At 37.7% G+C, this 26,189-nt stretch overlaps 1 protein-coding gene across 1 annotated transcript; it reads right to left on the reverse strand.

Annotated features, from left to right (window-relative positions):
- Positions 1 to 206: 206 nt before the first annotated feature.
- LOC115797031 (uncharacterized) lies at positions 207 to 20,771 on the reverse strand. The gene is made up of 15 exons (XM_030753513.1): positions 20,713 to 20,771; positions 20,446 to 20,481; positions 18,427 to 18,718; positions 18,187 to 18,323; positions 17,652 to 17,943; positions 17,165 to 17,316; positions 16,788 to 16,917; positions 16,464 to 16,609; positions 15,899 to 16,145; positions 12,174 to 12,352; positions 12,043 to 12,096; positions 1,311 to 1,602; positions 1,070 to 1,206; positions 689 to 980; positions 207 to 378 (listed from the first exon to the last, which is right to left on the reverse strand). Exons 1-15 carry the CDS (start codon positions 20,741 to 20,743, stop codon positions 207 to 209), a joined length of 2,589 nt encoding a protein of 862 aa, XP_030609373.1. The 5' UTR covers positions 20,744 to 20,771.
- Positions 20,772 to 26,189: the final 5,418 nt, after the last annotated feature.

Here is a 26,189-nt window from a genome sequence, read left to right on the forward strand (position 1 = left end):
TTGAAGTATGTGAACAGCATCCACTGTTCAAGTTTCCATTTACACACCCGTCATTAGCTTTTGAAGGCCCAAACACCGGCCCATACCAAGTTGATGACTGTGCTGCTTGTCTGTTTAAGGCCACATTTGGAAGCAGTCCCACTAAAGTATTTAAAAAAACACAGACATGAATCAATATCAGGCAGGTGAGTTTGAGTAAATCAAATCTAGTCACTTAAAGTGCCACCTGCTTGAGCAGCATAAACCTCCACTTCACAAAGGGTGAGAGTTTTCTTCTGTCCAGGAAGAAACACGTTCACAAAGCGACCCACCATGCTGCCTCCATCACACTGGTATGTGGAGGTTTGACCAGCGTTGATATGGGAGATGGAAGCACACCTGACAGCAGAATGGGTGGGGGCAATATTATGTTAGCATTGTAGTCTTCTTGCTGAAAAAGAGCAACATGGAGTCCTGAACTAGAAAAGAATTCTCTCTTCATTCTGAAGGACCTAAATGAATAGGCATCAGCTTTTCAAACGTTTTCCCAAAATACAAGAAGTTATAAGTTATGGTTTCTTTGTGAAGATCTAACTGGTTTCAAGGTTGGTTAAGCTTAAGAAATTATCACAAACTTTGACATATTGTACCAATTATTCTCGAATGAATTTCACAATGAAAGCTGACTGATGTGAATTCTCATCATCACCTGGGATTATTGTTTCCGTTGTTCTCCAGTGAGTTCCCAATTCTGATCTCAGCTCCATCCAGTCTTTCAGCACAGCAGTCTCCTCTATTGGTGATTTTTACAGCAGTGATCTTAAAGCTTTGCTGCAGGTCTGCCCTCCACCAGGGGTTGGTCTCTTCGGTGGTGTGGCTACAGAAGCCATTGCTATAGAATGAGTTCCGTCTACCATCGATGGCTTTGGACGCAGTAGCAAATGAGAGTGTAGATGATTGGGTAGCTTCTCCTTTAAGTGCCACATTAGGCAATGGGTATCCTTGAAGATAAGCCAGAAAGACAATCATTATTTAAAATTATTGTATAATTAAAAGATGATCAAAAAGAATCACAGTGAAATGTGATTACCATAGTAAACTTCAACCTCACAGAGACTTAGGACCTTCCCACTTCCTGGGAGAAACACAGAGACGAAGCGTCCCTGTAGAGGCCTACATGGAAAGTAAAACGTCTGTCCGCTGGGAATGTGAGACACGACTGCACATCTGTGAATGAAAGAGCCAAAAAATATGAGAAAGAAATATAAGGAACTAATCTAATTGATATAATGACCAGTTTTTATTATCTAGATCATATGAAGCTGTTTCACCTCGTGCTTTCAGTGTCATTGATCTTTGTTGAATTTCCGATCCAGAGTTCAGCACCATCCAGCCTGTTTTCCAATTCTGCTGTATTGGTTATCATTACAGCACCAATTGTATACATTTTTCCCAGGTCTACCCTCCACCAGGGGTTGGATTCTAACTTGGTAAGTGTGCAGGACCCAGTTTGATAGCTTGGATCTCTTTTTCCATCAACTGCCTTGCTAGCAAGTCCCACATTGTCACTGGTTGAAGATTGGACAGCTTTTTGATTCAGTGCCAGGTTGTAGAGAAGTTGACCTCATTGGTTAAAAAAAATATGTATATATTACTGATTTGTTAAAACAAATATTAGTCACAAAACACAAGGACCAGACTTACCAGCTGTCTGCATTAGTGCGAAACTCTCTTTTGGTGTTAAAAAGCTACTGTTGGAATTTCCTAAAGAGGCCCAGTGTTAATTTATGAATGAAAGGTGTGGGCACAGATATTTTTGTAACTGACATTATTGCGTGTTTGTGGAAATTTCCCTTTCAGTATGCAAAATTTGGGGAATGAAGTATTTAAATGAATCATGTAAACATTTACTGAGATTTGCAACAGGCAATTTACTGCAAATTGCACTAAACTTACTCTCAAAAAAGAAGTGTGCATGTTGCACCTGATCTGTTTGTTCTCAGCAGTTTGCATGCACACAGCAACTCCCATGCTACTATATCACTATATTTAAAGGTCTGTGAAAATGCTGCTATTACTAGGACTCAAACCTCCAGTTCTTTTCTTTTTTAGATTAATGTCTGACATTTAGCGTCACACATCCTACAGAAAAGAAAACAGTGATGCATGCAATTACATATGTGACACAATAACAGTAACTTCATTATTTATATGGGTCAGATTTATATGGGTCAGATTTATATGGGTCAGATTTATATGGGTCAGATATAAATCTGTTTCAGGTTTATATCTGTTTCAGGTATAAACCTGAAACAGATTTCAGGTTTATACGATGGAATGGTTTGTGGGCCTTCTCAGGATGAATCCTGCGATCCTTCTGAGCTGTCAGATTTATCCAGCTGACCATTTTGTCAGTCTACAAAACCATACACAGCCCCTAACAACAGAAGACCTTGCCCCTAAATCAAAACCATATTGAGTTGCATATTCATCTGCATGTAAATGATTTGAATTGTCATATAGAAACATATGTGTAAAATCTGCATGTACACAGTATTATTTTGGTTTGAAGATAACTCATTCCATCATTGGATCTGCTTGTTTTTGACCTGCCAATCTGAGAGTTGCAACGTCTTCAGGAAACAAAAGGAAATCTAGTTTCCCTTTATTCAAGCTCTAGAGCAGGGCTATTCAATTAGCGGCCCGGGGGCCACATCCAGCCCGCGGACCCCCTTTGACTGGCCCACCCCCCGACTGACCCAAACTAAGCTGCAAAAACGCAATTAAATCATATTTGCTGTGAGAGTTTTAAAAATTCCCGCCATTCCTCTTGTACTTGAACGCACCGCTTCCGGTATCGTAGCAACGCCAGCCCAGAATACTCTCTCCAAGTATGACAACCTCGAAAACATGTCACTGACAGGTCAAAAACATAAAATTGACAATGAAAATCGCCATTTTAACCCTGCTTGGACTGATAAATGTGTTTATTTTACCCCAAAGACTGAACTCTAAGACTGAACGCATTAAGTCAGCATTACTTTGAATATGCAAAAGAAGCTTTAATTTTACAGTTATTAAATGTTCACTTGGTGCAGTTTCTTTTGTTGAAATTGTAGTTTATGGTGGCAAAATTGTAGTTTCATGATGTGGTTGAAGAAATCCTTCGCCGACAGTCTTAATGTATAACATAGAGTTTATTTACACAAAAGACAATGTCAAAACAGATGCTTCTCATAGACATCTGGGGACAGGGAATTCCAATCGCCCTAACTCCAGTGAACAAAAGGGGGGACAGACATTATATAGTGTTAGCAACCCCCACATCCTGCCTTCCATACATGGTTAAGAAAACAGCTCCAGCCTCCTAACCTATAGCTAAACATCTGGACATCTCCTTATATGGCAAGCTAGAGAGGTAGAAGAGGGGGCCTCTTTGTGCATTCCTTCTGGCTTGAGGCCAGAACTTAAAGCTCAGGTTACCCTTCTGCACAAACAATAAAGGCTTTAAGGAGAGAGACCATATATGCATACACATAGAAAGTTTAACAGAACAATACAGACACTACATAAAGTATTTTCTGAATAACCAGGTATAGCTTATTTCCTGCATGTATGTGAGGTCATTCCTTTTTTAGAGAGAGAGAGCAACAAGAGATTACACTCTCTCATACCATTCACTAATCAAAGCAGCCCTGACTCAAGGCCTTAATCCTAAAGAAGAAAACCTATACATAAATGCAGTTTAACACACAATTTAACACACAGATCGATCAGACACTACAAAATATTTAATGCACTGCATCAGTTGGCCGTTCTAGTTCAACAAATTCACTTTCGCAAATACATATAAAATGTTATAGAAGACTTTACTGTTGCAAAAGGTTGTTATTATTACATTGTTTTGTTTTTTTAATTAAACATATGTGTGGTGAAATTTGCCTTGTTAAAAATATTCTAGTCATGGTTTGGGCCAAATGTTAAAATTTGCAGTGCACTTGAATTATTTTGCTCATCAATAAATGATGCAGTATAAAGCCTTTATTGTGAATTCTTTTATTTATTTTTATGATTTAGTTCAATTGGTAGCATATTTAGAGTTAAGTCTCAAGAAATAATGTAAGTAGGGGTCTTCGGCCCAGCGGCATCTCAAAATTTTCAAATCTGGCCCAGAAGAAAAAGTAATTGAATAGTCCTGCTCTAGAGACTACTATGACCTGGATGACTGAGAACCTACACAGACATAAAGGTCTGTCAATTTGTGTTGCTCTTCTTAGAATCCATTGGTAGTTATTCAAATAAACTGGCTGAGCATTCTTAGCAGTCTTTTTGCCACTGAGGCTTCACGACAGTTTGCCCTGCTAAGTAAATCTGGCCCAAAATGTGTTGAAGTGTAGAGGAAACATTTACCTGCCAGTGCTCCAGATGTTAACATGATGGAAATGCCTATCAACATATAGACATTTGAAGAGTTAAATCATTTTCTCAAAAACTTTATAGACATTAGTGATGTGTACACTAAAGATCAAACATTTTAATCTTATCATGAACTAAACTGAATGAGTATGTGTGGGGGGACTAAAAAACAACAGTAACATCATTAACATCACTGCTGACATGAGCATTCATTCATACAACTAAAAGGACATTTAATCCTGTGCTTCTACTTCAGTTAATTTTTTTCCTTACTAGGTGTTTGATGCAAATGCAAATGTTACAAGAATTCAATAATAAAAGAAAGAATAAATTAAGATACATTGACTTACCAATGAAGCTGCAAATATTACTCAAACTCATTGTTTTAGAAAATATCCAAGTCAAAATTATTACAATATTCCAACTGGAAGGTAAAATTACTTAGTATCTCTGTTGTTTTCTTCTGACAATTTGCAATCACATTCTGTTCGCCTTTATTTGTTCTGATATAGGAGAACATGTAAATATTTAATGTCCAATATTTGCATGAAAAAACACACCTATACTGATATTCACTTCCCCAAAGCTCTTCTTCCCTCTACATGTTTCTACAGTTCAACTATTTTAAATTAATTTTTTAGGCTTTTTCTCTTTTCTTTTCTACTTTCCTTATTACAGATTTCAGTTATTTTCATCTGGCAGTAATTTCAGGCACATAACCTGATGATGATTACACAATTATGATTATGTTCACCCAAATTGATGATGCAAAACAAAATTCAATTATACTTATATAGCACCAAATCACAGCAAACAGTCACCTCAAGGTGATTTATATTGTAAGGCAAAGACCCTATAATAATCCAACAGTCAAATGACCCCCTATGAGGAAGGACTTGGCGACAGTGGGAAGGAAAACTCCCTTTTAACAGGAAGAAACCTTTGGCAGAACAGAGTGAGTATCTGGTTAGACACAATGTTTCTAAGCTTTGTAGGGCCAAATACAATAACTTCAGTTTTTAGGAGCAGGAAATTAGATGATACCCAGATAAAGCTATCATAACGGGCATCATCTGAATAGCAATGAAAATATACATTATGCATTCTAATTATACTGCCAAAGGGAAACATGTACAGTGTAAACAGAATTGGTCCCAGCACAGAACCCTGTGGAACTCCATAATTAACCTTAAGTTCCCCACTGACATGAACAAATTTGAGTTTGTTTAATAAATATGATTCAAACCACTGCAGTGCATTGCCTTTAATGCCTATGGTAAGCTCTAATCTCTTTAATAAAATTTTAGGTCAATGCACAGTGATAAGTCCACTGTCAGAGGCTATAAGAAGATAATTTGTAACCTTCACTAATATTGTTTCTGTACTCTGATGAATTCTGACTTAAACTCTTCAGACCATTCCTCGGCAGATGATCAGTTAGCTGTTTTACAACTACTCTTCCAAGAATTTTTGAGATGAAGGTTGGACATAAAATGTAAATAGATAAATAAATTAGTACATTAAAATTCATACATTACAGTAAGTACATTAAAATGAATTATATTGATGTATTTTAGTTTATTAAAATAATAATTACATTTAAAGAACATGACATACACCTTTTGTTTGAATGCTGATTTTATTACTTTGATTAATTTCAGTTCTGCATTTCTCAAGTGTAATCTGCATTTCATCACTAGGGTCTTTCACACAGATTTAGAGCAACTTGACATAGACAAACTTTGCTGAATTCACAACAACAGCACATGTGGAGGATATATTACAAAGGAATAAGTTCACACATTTTATACAGCTATGATTACTATGAAAATGAGTTATGAACCAGATAGCAACATTTTAAGCAGAGATCAGTGGTGCAGTTGTATATGTGTCTAAATCAGTGTGTCTGTGGAGGTCAGACTCAATTGGAGACTTTGCTCCGCACCCTGGAAAATAGCTAGCCAGGCCCCAGTTTTCTCTCCCCTCAGACCAGGAGTGACATGTTTAGCCACATGTTCTCCTTGAATTGCTGGCTGTTTGGGTGGTGTCCAAAAAAACGACGTGGGCTTCATAGATAACTGGGAAAGTTTCTGGGGAAACCCTGGTCTTGTTAGGAGAGATGGCATCCATCCCACTTTGGATGGAGCAGCTCTCATTTCTAGAAATCCGGCCAAATTTATTAACCCTCCTAAAACCTGACTACCCAGGGTTGAAACCAGGAAGCAGAGTTGCAGTCTTACACTCCTCCTGCCATCCCCCCAAAACTCCATCCCCACAGAGTCGGTGCCTGCTCCCAGACCACCAAAAAACAAAGCTAAAATCAGCAAAAAAAAATATTTAAGCATAAAAATAAAAATAAAAAAACAATGAATATTATAGCATCCTCAACTGCACCAAAGAATAAAACAGTTAAATGTGGATTATTAAACATTAGGTCTCTCTCATTCAAGTAAATGAGTAAATGATTTAATAATTGATCAACATATTGATTTATTCTGCCTTACAGAAACCTGGTTACAGCAGGATGAATATGTTAGTTTAAATGAATCAACACCCCCGAGTCACAGTAACTGTCAATGTTCGAAGCACAGGTTGAGGAGGAGGATTAGCTGCAATCTTCAATTCCAGCTTAATAATTAATCAAAGACCCAGACAAAGTTTTAATTCTTTTGAAAGCCTGACTCTTAGTCTTGTCCATCCTAATTGGGAAACTCAAAAATCTGTTTTATTTGTTATTATCTATCGTCCACCTGGTCCTTACTCAGAGTTTCTTTCTGATTTCTCAGACTTTTTATCTGATTTAGTGCTCAGTTCAGGTAAAATAATTATAGTGGGCGATTTTAACATCCATGTAGATGCTGAGAATGACAGCCTCAACACTGCATTTAATCTATTGTTAGATTCAATTGGCTTCTCTCAAAATGTAAAGGAGCCCACCCACCACTTTAATCATACTCTGGATCTTGTCCTGACATATGGCATTGAAACTGAAGACTTAACAGTATTCCCTGAAAGCCCCCTCCTGTCTGATCATTTCTTAGTAACATTTACATTTACTTTAATGGATTACACAGCAGTGGGGAATAAATTTTACTACAGTAGAAGTCTTTCTGAAAGTGCTGTAACTAAGTTTAAGGATCTAATTCCTTCATTGTTATGCTCTTCAGTGCCAACACAGTACAGAGCAGCTACCTAAACTCTGCTCTCAGTGAGGTTGATTATCTCGTCAATAGTTTTACATCCTCACTGCGTATAACTTTGGATACTGTGGCTCCTCTGAAAAGGAAAGCTTCAAATCAGAAGTGCCTGACTCCGTGGTATAATTCACAAATGCACAGCTTAAAGCAGATAACCTGTAAGCTGGAGAGGGAATGGCGTCTCACTAAATTAGAAGATGCTCATTTAGCCTGGAAAAAGAGTTTGTTGCTCTATAAAAAAGCCCTCCGTAAAGCTAGGACATCTTACTACTCATCATTAATTGAAGAAAATAAGAACAACCCCAGGTTTGTTTTCAGCACTGTAGCCAGGCTGACAAAGAGTCAGAGCTCTGTAGAGCCGAGTATTCCTTTCACTTTAACTAGTAGTGACTTCATGGATTTCTTTACAAATAACATTTTAGACAAAAAATTATTCATAAGCATCTCAAAGATTTATCTTCACGTTCGGCTGCTTTCAGCACTGCTGGTATTTGTTTAGACTCTTTCGCTCCAGTTGATCTTTCAGAGTTAACTTCAATAGTTACTTCCTCCAAACCAGCAACATGTTTATTAGATCCCATTCCTACTAGACTGTTCAAAGAAGTCTTTCCAATTATTGATGCTTCAATCTTAAAAATGATCAGTCTGTCTTTATTAGTTGGCTATGTACCACAGACCTTCAAGGTGGCTGTAATTAAACCTCTACTTAAAAAGCCATCACTTGACCCAGCTGCCTTAGCTAATTATAGGCCAATCTCCAACCTTCCTTTTCTCTCAAAGATTCTTGAAAGAGTAGTTGTAAAACAGCTAACTGATCATCTGCAGAGGAACGGTTTATTTGAAGAGTTTCAGTCAGGTTTCAGAATTCATCACAGCACAGAAACAGCATTAGTGAAGGTTACCAACGATCTTCTTACAGCCTCTGACAGTGGACTCATCTCTGTGCTTGTCCTGTTGGACCTCAGTGCAGCTTTTGATACTGTTGACCATAACATTTTATTACAGAGATTAGAGCATACTATAGGTATTAAAGGTACTGCACTGCAGTGGTTTGAATCATATTTATCTAATAGATTCCAATTTGTTCATGTGAATGGGGAGTCTTCTTCACACACTAAGGTTAATTGTAAATAGTCCGGCACATCATGCACATTGTATATAGTGTTATTATTATTTGTAGTATTAAGGTTAATATTGTTTGTTGATTTTATATATATTCTTTTCTTAATAGTGTGAATTATTATATCTTTATTTATATTTATAATAACTGCGGCTGCTGTTACACCCAAATTTCCCCTCTGTGGGACAATAAAGGCTGTTTCTTCTTCTTCTTCTTCTTCTTCTAATTATGGAGTTCCACAGGGTTCTGTGCTAGGACCAATTCTATTTACATTATACACGCTTCCCTTAGGCAGTATTATTAGAAAGCATTGCATAAATTTTCATTGCTATGCAGATGATACCCAGCTTTATCTATCCATAAAACCAGATGACACATATCAATTAGTTAAACTGCAGGAATGTTATAAAGACATTAAGGCCTGGATGACCTCTAATTTCCTGCTTCTAAATTCAGATAAAACTGAAATTCTTGTACTCGGCCCAACAAATCTTAGAAACATGGTGTCAAACCAGATACTTACTCTGGATGGCATTACTTTGGCCTCCAGTAACACTGTGAGAAATCTTGGAGTCATTTTTGACCAGGATATGTCCTTCAGTGAACATATTAAACAAATATGTGGGACCCCTTTTTTGCATTCGTGCAATATTTCTAAAATTAGAAACATCCTTTCTCAGAGTGATGCTGAAAAGTGTTGTGATTTGGCCTTCGTCATTGGTCCGTCCAGTGCTGGCTCTCATGACTCAGATTTCTCCCATCAGCGATAAAGCCTTGTACAAAAAGCACATCTTCTCCCCTGATGTTTCAGTTAATCAGTACAAAGCAATCTTATCCAGATTAATAACAGAACATGGTTTTAATTGTATGTACTGTGGCCAAACCTTCAAGGATAAGATAAATTGAGACTGGGAAGTTAGTCTGGCACTTTCTAATGTCTAATGTATTTATTTATTCATTAAATTGTCTGTTGTTTGCTTCAGCCACTACTTTAATTTCCTGGAGTTTACATTTGTCATTTTATTCACTGGTTAAAAAAATAAACCCCAACAGTTTCTAGGATACTTAAGAGTAGAATGGGAGGCAGAGCCTTCAGCTTTCAGGACCCTCTTCTGTGGAACCAGCTCCCAATTTGGATTCGGGAGACAAACACCCTCTCTAATTTTAAGATTAGGCTTAAAACTTTCCTTTATGATAAAGCTTATAGTTAGGGCTGGATCAGGTAACCCTGAACCACCCCTTGCTTATGCTGCTATAGGCCTAGGCTGCTGGGGGTTCCTATGATGCACTGAGTGTTTCTTCTTATTCACCTCTTTTTACACTGTTTATACACCACTCTGCATTTAATCATTTGTCATTATTAATCTCTGGTTCTCTTCCACAGCATGTCTTTTGTTCTGTCTCTCTCCCCTCAGCCCCAACCTGTCGCAGCAGTTGACTGCCCTTCCCTGAGCCTGGTTCTGCCGGAGGTTTCTTCATGTTTAAAGGGAGTTTTTCCTTCCCACTGTCGCTAAATTCTTGCTCATATGGGGTCATTTTGATTGTTGAGTTTTCTGTGTAAAAAGACTTTATAATATAAAGTGCCTTGTGGTTGTGATTTGGTGCTATATAAATAAAATTGAATTGAATCGAATTGAATTGAATAGTAAATCTGACTCTGATTGGTTTTGTTTTTCCTACATCACAGAAGCCTCATGACACATTACAAAAATATATTTTTAAAGAATAAAGTAACAAGTAGCCAAGATGACACCAACTAGCAGGCTAGCATTATTAGCAGTTCACTCACTGGAGTTTTCACTCGACAAAGTACATGCAGCTCACTCACGGTATGAGAACCCTCTGAACAATACTCGGTGCAGCGTGTGAATTTATCTAATTCACTGTTAGTCAAGAAACTTAACAAAACAAACTGAGGAGCTCTGTGTTAGAATGGTGCACAGTGGCTGTAGTGTTCATGCTCAGAGTTCGGTTACATCAAGCATAGCAGAGAATCATTTGTATTTAAGCTGATGATGCTTAGATTAATTTGCTGAATTCAACCTTTATACCAACTGTATACTGTCAGTGTAGGGGATGGAAATCAGCCAAGATAGCTTGTGAAATAATGGGTTACATCTTGCTGAATTCAGTTGTGTAGATCCAGAAAGAGCAGTAAACCTCAGAGCAGCAGGACCAGCACAGGTCAGCTGATCATAGCCTGCACACAGAGAAAGCCTACTGGAGCTCACAATAGAAATTACTGTGATTCTTTTCCCCACGCTGAGCCGCTACACCTGATTTTAGGGTTCCCCCACCTGTCAAATTCCATTGTAACCACCTGACCGCTGTTCAGGTGTTGCGACAGTTACCCTCAAGAATGCGGGCAACAGCAAATACAGCAATTAAAAAAAAAAGAAAATTATCTTTCTTTTTCTTCTGCTTATATTCTATATAGCAGTGTTCAAGCTGAGTACATTAATTAGCATTAGAATTTAGATTGAAATAAAGCTTGTGTTCTCATGTGATAATTTTATTTTATTATTATGTCAAAATAAGGTTCAATTAGAGCACAAAAATATCTGGTAGAAATGTCCTCCAAAGAGCAACTTTTTACTTTCTTATTTTGAGTACATTTCAGAGCCTGTACTGTTTCACTTTTACTTGAATAAAGAAGTTGAATGACTACAACTTTTAGTATTTTTTAATTCCAGTATCTGTACTTCTGCTGAAGAATGTCTGTACTTTTGCCACGTCTGCGAAATCCTGCATTTGGGTCCACAATCTGTTTACATACAGCTGTTCTGTGACACACTCTGTGTTCTCTCAAACAGTAATTAAGCATTAAACCAAAATCTGGAAAAAAAAAGTATATGTGGCTCAACAGAGACAACTGTTGTTTGAATGCTGATTTTATTACTTCGATGAAAATGCACTTCAGTTCTGCATTTCATTACTAAGGTCTTTTACACAAATTTAGAGCAACTTGTCATAGGCTTGTATCTCTAAATTCCCAACAGCAAATGTGGAGGATATATTACAAAGGAATAAGATCACACACTTTGTATAGCTACAATTACTGTGAACATGAGTTATGAAACAGCCAGCAACATTTTAAGCAGAAATCAGTGGTGCAGTTATATATGAGTCCAACTGAGTGCTTCATGAGGACTGGAGTTATGACAAAGACAAACATGGTGTTTTGTACAGAAACTTCTTACAGAGTTTTCCACAGAGTAGTTTACATAATGAAAGGAATGTAAAATAAGTTTCAAATGAAAACTATTTCTAACAAAACATACATGCATTCAGGAATACAGTATATTATTCCACTTTATGAATTCTGTGGACTTGTGACATTCTTGGTGGTGTAGAAATACACTCTTTGCACGCCGTCCTCAGCACCTGAAGGGACATGAGGTAAGGTAATAAAGGCAACGTCCAATATGTGTATACATGCATTAGTGTTTTGTAAGCCCAACCTGATTCACAGATGAAGTTGAGGTCCTCCCCACAGGACTGGTCCTGCCACAGGAAGTTCTCTCTGCTGGCCACACCTCCACAGGTGTTGGAGTAACGATCAGGGACAAAATCTTGTGGCCAATTGATGAAATTCATGGAATGTCCAGACATCCAGAACCACTCATCTCCACTTAGGGATCTGTGGAATATAGAAAAATATCTGAGCAGATTAGCCAGATGATCCTTTCTCAGAGTGATGCTGAAAAGCTAATACATGCATTTATTACTTCTAGGGTGGACTATTGTAATTCATTATTATCAGGCTGTCCTAAAAGCTCCCTGAAAAATCTTCAGCTGATCCAAAATGCTGCAGCTAGAGTACTGACAGGGACTAGAAAGAGAGAGCAGATTTCTCCCATATTGGCTTCTCTTCATTGGCCCCCTGATAAATCTAGAATAGAATTTAAAATCCTTCTCCTCACCTACAAGGTCTTGAATAATCAGGCACCATCTTATCTCAAAGACCTCATAGTACCATATCACCCCAACAGAGCACTTCGCTCTCAGACTGCTGGCTTACTTGTGTTTCCTAGGATACTTAAGAGTAGAATGGGAGGCAGAGCTGTTGGAGTTATGGTATAAATTCCATTCTGTTTCTTATAAATTATCATATCTTCTGTTTGTATATTTTCTATAAGTTGTTTTATGTGCATATGATACTGTTGTTTTTATGTTTGAAATGGGAACACGTGGTGGTATTTCTTACAAAGGAAGTTGTAGTTATCTGCAGGCTGCTCTCAGCCTGCAGAGAACACATATAGGATACGTGTCTCGTATACGCCATGTTACATGCGCACATGTCACAGTATGCTTACGACCATATATGGTAAGGAAAAAGCCAAGAATGTTGTTTATTACATGCTGTAAACTGTGTTTGATGTAACCCACGTGATCTTATTGTGAAAATCCGAATAAAAGCGCTGCGCAGGAAGCAGTTCGCCAGGACAGATAACTTCCGCTCAGCTGAGAGCTGAGTTCAAGGAACGGATCTCTCCTCCTTGCGCAAGTTCAAAAGAGTTGTGTGTTTGTCCTCTGAGTTTTTAAAATGATCTGAACCTATCAAGAGCCTTCAGCTTTCAGGCCCCTCTTCTGTGGAACCAGCTTCCAGCTTGGATTCGGGAGACAGACACCCTCTCTATTTTTAAGATTAGGCTTAAAACTTTCCTTTTTAATCAAGTTTATAGTTAGAGCTGGATCAGGTGACCCTGAACCATCCCTTAGTTATGCTGCTATAGGCCTAGGCTGCTGGGGGGGGCTTCCCACAATAGACTGTTTCTTTTCATTCACCTTATTTACTTTGTTTATACTCCACTCTGCATTTAATCATTAATTGTTATTAATCTCTGGCTCTCTTCCACAGCATGTCTTTCTCTCCCCTCAGCCCAACCGGTCGCGGCAGATGACTGCCCCTCCCTGAGCCTGGTTCTGCTGGAGGTTTCTTCCTGTTAAAAGGGAGTTTTTCCTTTCCACTGTCGCCAAGTGCTTGCTCATAGGGGGTCGTTTTTGACTGTTGGGTTTTCTCTGTATTATTGTAGGGTCTTTACCCACAATACAAAGTGCCTTAAGGTGACTGTTTGTTGTGATTGGCGCTATATAAATAAAATTGAATTGAATTGAATTGAATCCTTATTTATCTTTAAAATAACAACCTGTTTACATAGCTTTTAAATGATCTGCTCAGAAACATACTGAAAAATATTATTCAATTATATTAAACAAAATAAGATAAAAATGACTTTAAAAATGGAATTTTAGCATTTTTGCCCCAGTGAAGAACAGTTCTTGTTGAAATTTCTTTCCAAATCATTCTTTGTAGATTAAATGACTGTCGCCCATATGTTACAATAGGTTTGTTGTGTTTTCAGTGAAAGCTGTTTGCAAAGTGTCCAAGCATACCTGTCTGGGAATGGCAGCAATGCAAATGAGAGAGTACAAGGACACACAGCATAAAGATTTGCCTCTTCTGAGAATAGCATGATTTGCAAAATTCAAATGGTCAAGAATGCCATGCATGAAAAGAGAACGTCTGGTCTCTCAGCATCATGAGCCTTCTTTATAGACTATAAATATAATAATATAGGGATTTCTTGTAAATTTATGCACAACTTTACCCTTTTACCTCTTTACATTTTTTGCAACATATGCTTTTCTTATCAAATAAAATTATAATGTACAGTAACAACCAATTTGGTCAGTAATGATGTGTCCTGATAGATCACGACATTACTGCATATATACATATTGCATATAAATATGCAATAACGTCACTTACAAAAATAACTGTGTTGACTGTGCCTCTTTAGTGAACCCCAAAAGAGCCTTTTACTGTCAAAAGAGGGTTAACTGTCTACAAGTGGGAATGATTGTATATCTCTCTCTTTGCCCTGTGATGGATAAACCAGTAACTGGTAAGAAAATATTTTGTCTTTTAGCTGCCATGCTGCTGTCACTGTGCATCCCGTTGTTGTAACATCATGTGTTTTTATATTAACAATACAGTGATCCCTCACCTATCGCGGGGGTTACGTTCCAGAGACCCCGCGATAGGTGAAAATTCATGAAGTAGCAGCGTTATATTTATTATATATATATGTTTAATTATTTATATATATTTTAAGGCTTTATGAACCTTTCCCACAGTCCTCTAAACCTTTCCCACTCTCTTACTACAACTTGAATGATGAAGATGATGAATTATGTAGCTGTGCAGTACTGATGGCAATGAAGGCGGTGCAGTATCTTCACCCTCAGCCGTTACTTCTATTTCTGCTAAAGGCACAGGCGTAACTGACCTCTTCGTCCAAGTGATGAACATGATTATAAGGTGTTACAGAAATAGCTACAGTGAATATAGTGAATATAGTGAAAACTCAGTAAAACGGAATTTGATTTTTTTTTTTTTTAATTACGCGATGCAGTGAAGCCACAATAAGTGAACTGTGATATAGAAAGGGAAGGCTCTACATTTACTGGTGGTTACTTCTTCGTTTGAAGCATTTGCATTTGTCCTGAGTCACTTTGTATTTCATTTGCATTTTTTTGTGGTATTTTCTTGTAATGATTTCAATTTTTTATTTCTGTTTTCTTCTTCTGTGTCTTTGTGGTCATTTCCCATTTCTTTCTAATCATTTAATAGATCTTTTGAATTGTACTTGTGATTCAATTGCAACACCATCTCATTTATATACCATCCAGCTGACTCACTGAGGTCAGAGTAGGGACATAGATTGAACGGTAAATCAACACCTTCGCTTTCACGCTCAGCTCCCTCGACAGACTGGTGCAGCATCCACATGATCTGTCAATCACCCGCTCCCTTCTCCCATCACTCATGAACAAGACTACGAAATACTTAAACTCCTCCATAAAAGGACATGAAGTTATCCCTTTGTAGTAACTTCATGTGTTTTTATATTAATAATGCATTTACTGGTATTTACTTCTTCTTTTGAACCATTTGTAGTTATTTTGAGTAACTTTGTATTTCATTTGCATTTCTTTGTGGTGTTTTTGTTAGTGATTTTGTTATTTGATTTGGGTGTTTGTTCTTCTGTGACTTTGTGGTCATTTCACATTTCTTTCTAAGCATTTAACCGATTGGTACATGTAATTCTAGAGCAACACCATCTCATTTATACAACATCCAACTTATTCATTGGCCTGATACATATTTAACTATCAGTACCTGCGCAGTCCCAGCCACATGTAGTCTGTGAGGGAGAAAGGGATGTGGCCCAGCAGCTGCTCCAACTCACTTTGCTCCTGTTGGCTGTGAAGGCTGAGCAGGTCCCAGTGATAATGTCTACAGTACATCAGAGCATCAGACCAGCAGAGCCTCTTTCCCACCACCGTCACGTTCCTACCACCCAGGAGCACTGTCACAGTGGGAGGAGGGGGTGGAGGAGTTGGTGAAGGGCTAACAGCATCTGGCACTGTAAGGGAGTAATTTTGTTAGGTTTCTGTTGATTTCAGCCATGTTTGTTTGTTTGTTTGATTTTGTTTTATTTTAACAGTTAAAATTATAACTTTCCTTTGTGCAGTAAACGTAAAAATTAGACACTGAAAGCTAAAAAGTCAAAGTGTATTATTTCAATTTGTCCTATATATAGTATTAAATATTAAAAAAATATGTAAAAGCAAAACAGCAGTAAAACTCTTCAGCTGCTTGAAAATTTGGTCATCATTTGAAAATAATAAGATAAGCATACAACCACGACAGGTATACTAAAAATAACACCCCAAGGCCGTACCAGATAGAGAAGCAAACACCTCCACTTCACACAGTGTCACATATTGCTGAAATCCTCGTACGCCCACATTGATGTAGCGACCTTCCATTTCATTACAGTGGAATGTGTATGTTGGTGTACCCCGTAATGATGGGATAATGCCACACCTGACGGATTTATAGAAGAATCATAGAAAAATGCCTCAGCTTCATTTAATATCCAACAATGAATGCAGTTTTATTTTTTTAAAATAATTTTCCAAAAATTCATGTGTTACTGTTTAAATCTGAAAAAAATACCAAAATTTATAGAGAAATGTTCCAGTTGTCTGACTTCAGTTCTCACCTGGGGTTTTGGTTGCCATTCTGCACCACTGAGTTCCCAATTAAGATCTGTACCCCAATAATTCTTTCGATATAATCATCTTGTCTGTTGATGATGGTGACAGCAGTGACTTTATGGGCAGCCAACAAGTCTACTCTCCACCAGGCATCAAGATCATTTGAAGTATGTGAGATGCATCCACTGTTCAAGTTTCCATTTACGCACCCGTCATTAGCTTTTGAAGGCCCAAACACTGGCCCGTACCAAGTCGATGACTGTGCTGCTTGTCTGTTTAAGGCCACATTTGGAAACGGTCCCACTAAATTGTTCAAACAGGCATGAATCAATATCAGGGAGGTGTGTTTAAATAAATAAAATCTAGTCACTTAAGGCTTTACCTGCTTGAGCAGCATAAACCTCCACTTCACAAAGGGTGAGAGTTTTCTTCTGTCCAGGAAGAAACACGTTCACAAAGCGACCCACCATGCTGCCTCCATCACACTGGTATGTGGAGGTTTGACCCATGTTGATATGGGAGATGGAAGCACACCTGACAGCAGAATGGGTGGGGGCAATATTATGTTAGCATTGTAGTCTTCTTGCTGAAAAAGAGCAACATAGAGTCCTGAACTAGAAATGAATTTAATTTTTTTAGTCTTCTCTTTTCATTCTGAAGGACCTAAATGAATTGGTATCAGTTTTTTTCAAAAGTTTTCCTAAAATACAAGAAGTTATAAGTTATGGATCTTTGTGAAGATCTAACTGGTTACAAGGTTGGTTAAAATCCCTGTTAAACAGCTTAAAAAATTATCAAAAGCTTTGACATATTGTTGATTACAGAACAAATTTCTCAATGAAATTTGTGATGTGAATTCTCATCATCACCTGGGATTATTGTTTCCATTGTTCTCCAGTGAGTTCCCAATTCTGATCTCAGCTCCATCCAGTCTTTCAGCACAGCAGTCTCCTCTATTGGTGATTTTTACAGCAGTGATTCTAAAGCTTTGCTGCAGGTCTACCCTCCACCAGGGGTTGGTCTCTTCAGCAGTGTGGCTACAGAAGCCATTGCTATAGAATGAGTTCCGTCTACCATCGATGGCTTTGGACGCAGAGGCAAATGAGAGTGTAGATGACTGGGTAGCTTCTCCTTTCAGTGCCACATTGGGTAATGTGTATCCTTGAAGATAAGCCAGGAAGACAATGATTTCTTTTAGTTGGGCTGTTTAAAATTATTAAAAAGATGATCAAAAAGAATCAGTGTAATGTTTTAGTAATGAGAAGCACCCTGATATGAACCCCTGATTCATTTGTTCTGTTGCCCTAAAGTGTGCCTGTTAGTAAAGTAACCATCAAGGTCTCAGACTGAAGGGTCTGTGAAATACCAGACTTCTGTATCAGCATCAGACTGAAATGTGATTACCATAGTAAACTTCAACCTCACAGAGACTTAGGACCTTCCCACTTCCTGGGAGAAACACAGAGACGTAGCGTCCCTGTAGAGGCCTACATGGAAAGTAAAACGTCTGCCCGCTGGGAATGTGGGAAATGACTGCACACCTGTGAATGAAAGAGCCAAAAAAAAAAGGGGGGGAGAAAGAAATTAGTCATTATTGATATAATGACTAGTTTTTATTATCTGGATCATATGAAGCTGTTTCACCTCGTGCTTTCAGTGTCATTGATCTTTGTTGAATTTCCGATCCAGAGTTCAGCACCATCCAGCCTGTTTTCCGATTCATCTCTATTGGTTATCATTACAGCACCAATTGTATACATTTTTCCCAGGTCTACCCTCCACCAGGGGTTGGATTCTAAATTGGTACTTGTGCAGGACCCAGTTTGATAGCTTGGATCTCTTTTTCCATCAGCTGCCTTAATGGCAAGTCCCACATTGTCACTGGTTGAAGATTGGACAGCTTTTTGATTCAGTGCCAGGTTATGAAGAAGTTGACCTCATTGGTTAAAAAAAAATACATGTACACATTAATGAACTGTTAAAACAAATATTAGTCAAAAACACAAGGACCAGATTTACCAGCTGTCTGCACTAGCATGAAACTCTCCTTTGGCATTAAAAAGGGTTAGGGTTAGGGATCTTATGGTAAATCATGTTTTATTTCATACAGACAACTATTACAGATTTCCAGTTTAAAATTCAGGTTAAAATACAATTTCTGGTTTTTAAGAGTCTAAATGGATTAGCACCTGTTTATTTAACTGAATTGTTGAGGCCCTACATCCCGATTAGAGAACTGAGGTCTTCCGATCAAAAGCTATTGACCAGATACAAATCTAATTTGAAGAGTAGAGGGGATAGAGCCTTTGCCGTGGTTGCCCCTAAACTCTGGAATGACCTTCCTCTCCACATAGATGGAGTAAGAGAAGTTCATTCCCCTACTACTTTTAAAAAACTTCTCAAAACTTATTTATTTGCATGTGCATTTCAGACTGGTAGATAGATCTTCTTGGCCTTACCATTGTCACTACAATTACGGTCCTTCATTGTTTATTGCTTTGTTTATGGTTTTATTGTGTTTTTATTTTTGTTTTATGTTCTTATGTTTTATATTATTTTATTTGCTGTTTTTTTGGTTTTATGCCCTGTGAAGCACTTTGGTCAATGGCTGTTGTTTTAATGTGCTATACAAATAAATTGATTGATTGATTTCAGGTTTTGTCACAACGTGCAGTGAATACAGGCAGGAATGGACCCAAAATGCAGTGCACTGGAAACAGACTTGACTGAGAGGTTCTTTCAATGAGGATTATTCTTAAAGCTAAGTACAAACAGTGCTGACAGGAACAGAACCCTGCACCAAACGTGAGGGATTGATGCAACAAGGGACCAGGCAACAACTCAGACAATATATGCACTGGGACTAATAAGGGAACAGGCAACAGGTGGGGAGCTCAGCTGCAGGTAACAACAACAGGATTTAAAACTAAACACAGAGCACAAGAGACAAAGACTGACAAGGTAAAACAGGAGACAACTGAATACTAAGACAGATGCAGACCTGACACAACACTGGGAATAAAACTGAATACAAAAACACACGAGGCAAAGGACTAGACACAGAATGACAAAACAGACCCTGGAGCACAGAGATGTGGGGAAGACAAGAACACAGGGATTCAATATAACTAATGACAGGACTTACAAACTATAACAAGGAATCAAAACCATATGAAAACTGGGAAACAACAAAAGGATCTTGCAGGTTATGCACTGGAATGGTTTGTGGGCCTTCTCAGGATGAATCCTGCGATCCTTCTGAGCTGTCAGATTTATTCAGATGACCACTGTGTCAATCTACAAAACCATACATAGTCCCTAACAATTTCTAACAGAAGAATTTGCCGCTACATCAAAAACATATTGAGCTGCATATTCATCTGCATGTAAATGATCTGTATTACTATACTGTTTCTGACAGAAACACGTGTAAAACCTGTATGTGCACAGAATCATTTTGGTTTGAAGATAACTCATTGCATCACTGGATCTGCTTGTTATTGAACAGTTAAATTTTATTGCTTTTGTTAGAATCCGTTGGTAGTTATTCAAATGAACTGGCTGTGCATGTTTAGCAGTCTTTTTGCAACTGAGGCTTCACGACAGTTTGCCCTGCTTAGTAAATCTGGCCCAAAATGTGTTGACTGTCGAGGAAATGTTTACCTGCCAGTGTTCCAGATGTTAACATGATGGAAATGCCTATCAACATATAGACATTTAAGACATTTAAAAAGTGAAATTATTTTCTGAAAAATTATACAGACATTAGTGATGTGTACATTCAATACCATATATTTTAATTTTATCGTGATCTAAACTAAATGTGTGTGTTGTGTGTTATTATTTTTTGCTTACTAGGTGTTTGATACAATGCAAATGTTACAAGAATTCAGTATCAAAGAAAGAATAAATTAAGATAAATTGACTTACCAATGAAGCTGCAAATATTACTCAGACTCATTGCTTTAAGAATTTCAAAAATTTTCAATGTTAAATAAATAAGTACTGATGCACTGCAACTGGCAGGTAAACTTAGTTAATACCTCTATTGTTTTCTTCTGAGAATTAGCAATCACATCCTGTTCTCCTTTATTTGTTCAGGAGAACATGTAAATATTTAATCTCTGATGTTTGCATGAAAGACAACACACCCATGCTGATATATTCTTCATCCAATCAATTCTTTTCTCTGCATGTTTCTGCAGTTCAACTATTTTAATTTATTTTTTTAGTCTTTTTTTCTTTTCTGTTCCACTTCCCTTATTACAGTTTTAAATTATTTTCATCTTGCAGTAATATCAGGCACATGACCTAACAAGATGACCATATTATGAATATGTTCACTCAAAAGTGATGCACCAAAACAAAACAAAAAAGACAAGAAAACAACAGAAAACACACAAACAAAAAAAAAGCTTTATGCTGTACACCCTCCTTCTAAATGACACACAGGAAATCATTCAGATTACATGTGTTTTGCATTTTTAACGGCTGTGTTTGAACACAAAACATGTTTTCCTAGTCCTGACCAAGCAATTATTTGACAACAATATCATCGGTTAAATGGGGGACAATTCAAATCAACTCAGTTTTATTTATATAGCACCAAATTATAAAAAACAGTCGCCTCAAGGCACTTTATATTGTAGGTAAAGACCATACAATAATTACAGAGAAAACCTAACAATCAAAACAGCGCCTATCAGCAAGCACTTGGCAACAGTGGGTAAGAAAAACTCCCTTTAAATATGAAGAATAGGCAGAACCAGGTTCAGGGAGAGGCAGTCCTCTCGGGGGGTTGGGGGTGAAGGTAGAAAGACAGAACAAAAGACACACTGTGGAAGAGAGCCAGAGATTAATAATAACTAATGATTAAATGTAGAGTGGTGAATTAACAGGGTGAAAAGAGGTGAGTGAAAAAGCCTGCCATATAAAAGGGACTACAAACAGCCCGTCACCGGGCCCTTGCCAGTTAAGGGGCTACGTAATATGAACTCAATATTTTTAAGTGGAATCAAAATCTGGGTTTACAGTGCAGCGTAGACCTATAGCAATGTAACTAGGGGATGGTTCAGTGCTCTGAACCACCAAAAGCTGTCACTCTGCTGAGACAGTTTTTCATGCCGCAGTGCGTAGGGCCACTCCCTTAGCTCTGCTTGCTGTGCTGCATATAAGCCGTGCCGTGAATGGCATATATGTGTGTGCATTTGTGACCTGGGTCTGAGGCTTACTGAGATTTGGCCCCTGTGGGACATGGTGGAGGAGGGTGGGATTACCCACCCCTATCGCTCGCCACTGATCGTTGCTGCCTCCCCTGGGATGGGGGTGCCCGTGGGTCCCAGGGTGTGTGGCTGGATGTCTTGGTGTGTTCTAGTACACATATAAATGTCAAACAATTTTGACACAGGTAAAAATGTCTTACAAATGCAGGCATCAAAAGATCACAGATCCTATCATTTCCTCTTCAAAAAGAAAGTCCCAAATGTTCTGTTGTATTATTAAGAAAAATTTTGAGGATTAAACCAAACACTGGAAAAAAAAAAAAAAAGTGCATGTGGCTCAAATGAGACAACTGGCATATTTTGGAAATGTTTCTTTTAACTCAGTATTAGTCAAATAGACATTCCTGCAGTTTAACTATTTGGTGTGTCTCATCTGGATTCATGTATAGATAAAGCTGGGTATCATCTTCATAGCAATGGAAATGCGTGCTGTGCATTCTAATTATACTGTGTAAGGGACAGTGATGGTATAGTTACCTCGAAAAAGTAATCCAATTACTGATTCCAGACTACTCCTTTAAAAAGTAACTCAGTTACTTTACTGATTACTTAATTTTAGAAGTAACTAAATTAGATTACAAGTTAGTTTATTAGTTATTTTCAACAGCTGCCGGTGTTGTGCCATAAAGTGCTCCCAATGTTTCTGTGTGTTTTTATGTGTAATGTCTTTGCTTATATTGGTAAATAAAGTGCAGTCAGCATGATTTATGAAGGGCTTATATATATATTCAACTATCTTTAGGAGTCTGTGTTATTGTACCTACATTATAATCAATCCAGTGCTTTTTGGCCACTTCAAATATCTTTATAGAACCGTGATGTTATATTTGTTGTGATTTCTGCAGCTTTCTGAGCCAGATTTCTGTTTAAAAAGACATTTTTAAATCCAATGAGTTTTGACCTTGATAAAAAAAACAAATATACAAAAGTCACTTTGCCAAAAACTGATTGCAGCTTCAACCTTGTGATAGAAATGCTGTTTCTCACTCAAAATGACCTGATATCATTCATGAGAGATATGTTTGACGCGTTTCACAGATTATAGGTCAACAAGTCATTTACAGCCGTTTAAATACAGGCAATCACTTTATGGCAAATACCAAAAATCATTTTTTGGCACAACACCGGCAGCACCCCCGCTGCCGCAACATAAAAATGACAACCGTGAAACGAGGGCGAGTCAGCCGTGTTTAAGGGCAGCATTTCCTCTACTACATACTGTCTGACCAACTTCTCCAGCTCTCCCCCACTTACTGGTTTGTACCGAAGTCCAGCTTTTGTTGTTTGGGTGCTGGGGGGCCTCCTGCATTAGTCGCAGCTCTGCTTCGCCACCTGGTGAGACTCCTCTGTAAGTTTGACTGCGCCGTGACTCCAGATGTTTCCTCATATTTGACGTAGTGTTTTTGAAGCTAGAGAGCACTTTGTTGCCAGCACAGAGTGCACAACTAACCTTGATGTTGTCATCTTTAGCTGACACAGACTCACAATAGTGCCTGTATTTCCAGCTAGAAAACGCGCATCTCTCTCCTCCCTCCATTGTTTACGTTTGTGTCGCTGTGCTGTTATTGTCCTCATGCTGAAAACGGGGCTTAATTGTCGCATCGGCCAGACGTCACTCCCCAAGACTCAAGAAGAAAGCAAAAATACATCTTTGTACTGAGGAAAATGACAAAAAGTAACACACAGTGACTTGGATAAGTAACTTTAATCTGATTACTGGACAGCAAATAGTCAAATACTGACATCACTGGCACGGGAAGCATGTATAGTGTAAATAGAATAATAGAATAATAACCTTAGTGTGTGAAGAAAACTCCCCATTGACATTAGCAAATATTCTATTATTCTATTTGATATATATGACTCAAACCACTGCAGTGCAGTTCCTTGAATGCCTATGGCATGCTCTAATTAATGTAATAAATTTTTTAGTCAACAATATCAAAAGCTGCACTGAGGTCTAGCAGGACAAGGGCAGAGATGAACTCTTCAAATAAACTATTCCTCTGCAGACGATTAGTTACATCTTTTACAAATACTGTATCAAGAACTTTTGAGATAAAAGGAAGGTTGGAGATGAAAAGAAAATAAATTCATACATTAAAATAAGTATATTAAAGTGATTTATTTCATGTATTTTAATTTATTAAAATAATAAATGTATAATTAAATAAATTAAAAAAAAAACATGACAAACAACTGTTGTTTGAATGCTGATTTTATTACTTTGATGAATTTCAGTTCTGCATTTCATTACTAAGGTCTTTCACACAAATTTAGAGAAACTTATAATAGGCATATATTTCTGAATTCCCAACACCAAATGTGGAGGATATATTACAAGGCAATAAGTTCACACACTTTGTATAGCTTCAATTCCTGTGAACATGAGTTATGAAACAGCCAGCAACGCTTTAAGCAGAAATCAGTGGTGCAGTTATATATGAGTCCAGCTGAGTGCTTCATGAGGACTGGAGTTATGACAAAGGCAAACATGGTGTTTTGTACAGAAACTTCTTACAGAGTTTTCCACAGAGTAGTTTACATAATGAAAGGAATGTAAAATAAGTTTCAAATGAAAACTATTTCTAACAAAACATACATGCATTCAGGAATACAGTATATTATTCCACTTTATGGATTCTATGGATTTGTGACATTCTTGGTGCTGTAGAAATACACTCTCTGCACGCCGTCCTCAGCACCTGAAGGGACATGAGGTAAGTTAATAAAGGCAGCGTCCAATATGAGTGCACGTGCATTAGTGTTTTGTAAGCCCAACCTGATTCACAGATGAAGTTGAGGTCCTCCCTACAGGGCTGGTCCTGCCACAGGAAGTTCTCTCCACTGGCCACACTTCCACAGGTGTTGGAGTAACGATCAGGGACAAAATCTTGTGGCCAATTGATGAAATTCATGGAATGTCCAGACATCCAGAACCACTCATCTCCACTTAGGGATCTGTGGAATATAGAAAAATATCTGAGCAGATTCAAACTGAATCAGAATGCTGCAATTTATGAAGCCTCTGGATGTTTAAAACCTGTTTACATATTGAGTTCCACATAAGCCAAATGATTCTTATTTATGTTTAAAATTAAAACAGTAAGTTAAAACAGTCAGTACACATAGTTTTGAAATGATCTAGTCAGAAACATACTGAAAAACATTCTATAAAAAAGATTTAAGTTCTGAAAGCTCAAAGTCGACCAAACCACTTAATTTTACTGTCCAAGCCCCAAAGATATTCAATTATATAAAACAGAAAAAGATAAAAATGACTTTAAAAAATAGAATTTTAGCATTTTTGCCCCAGTGAAGAACAGTTCTTGTTGAAATTTCTTTCCAAATCATTCTTTGTAGATTAAATGATGTAGATTAAATAACTGTCGCCCATACGTTACAATAGGTTTGTTGTGTTTTCAGTGAAAGCTGTTTGCAAAGTGTCCAAGCATACCTGTCTGGGAATGGCAGCAATGCAAATGAGAGAGTACAAGGACACACATCATAAAGATTTGCCTCTTCTGAGAATGCTTTGATTTGCAAAATTCAAATGGTCAAGAATGCCATGCATGAAAAGAGAACGTCTGGTCTCTCAGCATTTTGCAAGAGTTTAAACCTGCATCATAAGCCTTCTTTATTGACTCTAAAATAATAATGTAGGGATTTCTTGTGAATTTATACACAACTTTACCATTTTACCTCTTTACATTTACTTTTTTATAATCCATGCTTTTATCAAATACAATTATAATGTACAGTAACACAACCAATTTGGTCAATAATGATGTGTCCTGAAAGATCATGATGTTATTGCATCACTCACAAAAATAACTGTGTGAATCCTAAAGGAGCTTTTTTACTGTCAAAAGAGGGTTAAATGTCTACAGGTGTGAATGATCCTCTGTTAGCCCTGTGATGGATAATTCAATAACTGGCAAGAAAATCTTTTGCATTTTAGTGGCCATCCTGTTGTCAGTGTGCATCCCTTTGTAGTAAATTCATGCGTTTCCATCCATCCAGCCATCCGTTTTCTTCCACTTATCCGGGACTGGGTCATGGGGGCTGCAGCCTAAGCACAGAAGCCTAGACCTCCCTCTCCCCAGCCACCACCTCCAGCACATC

This window comes from Archocentrus centrarchus, chromosome 18 (genome assembly GCF_007364275.1).
Source record: "Archocentrus centrarchus isolate MPI-CPG fArcCen1 chromosome 18, fArcCen1, whole genome shotgun sequence".
Classification (NCBI taxonomy): Eukaryota; Metazoa; Chordata; class Actinopteri; order Cichliformes; family Cichlidae; genus Archocentrus; species Archocentrus centrarchus.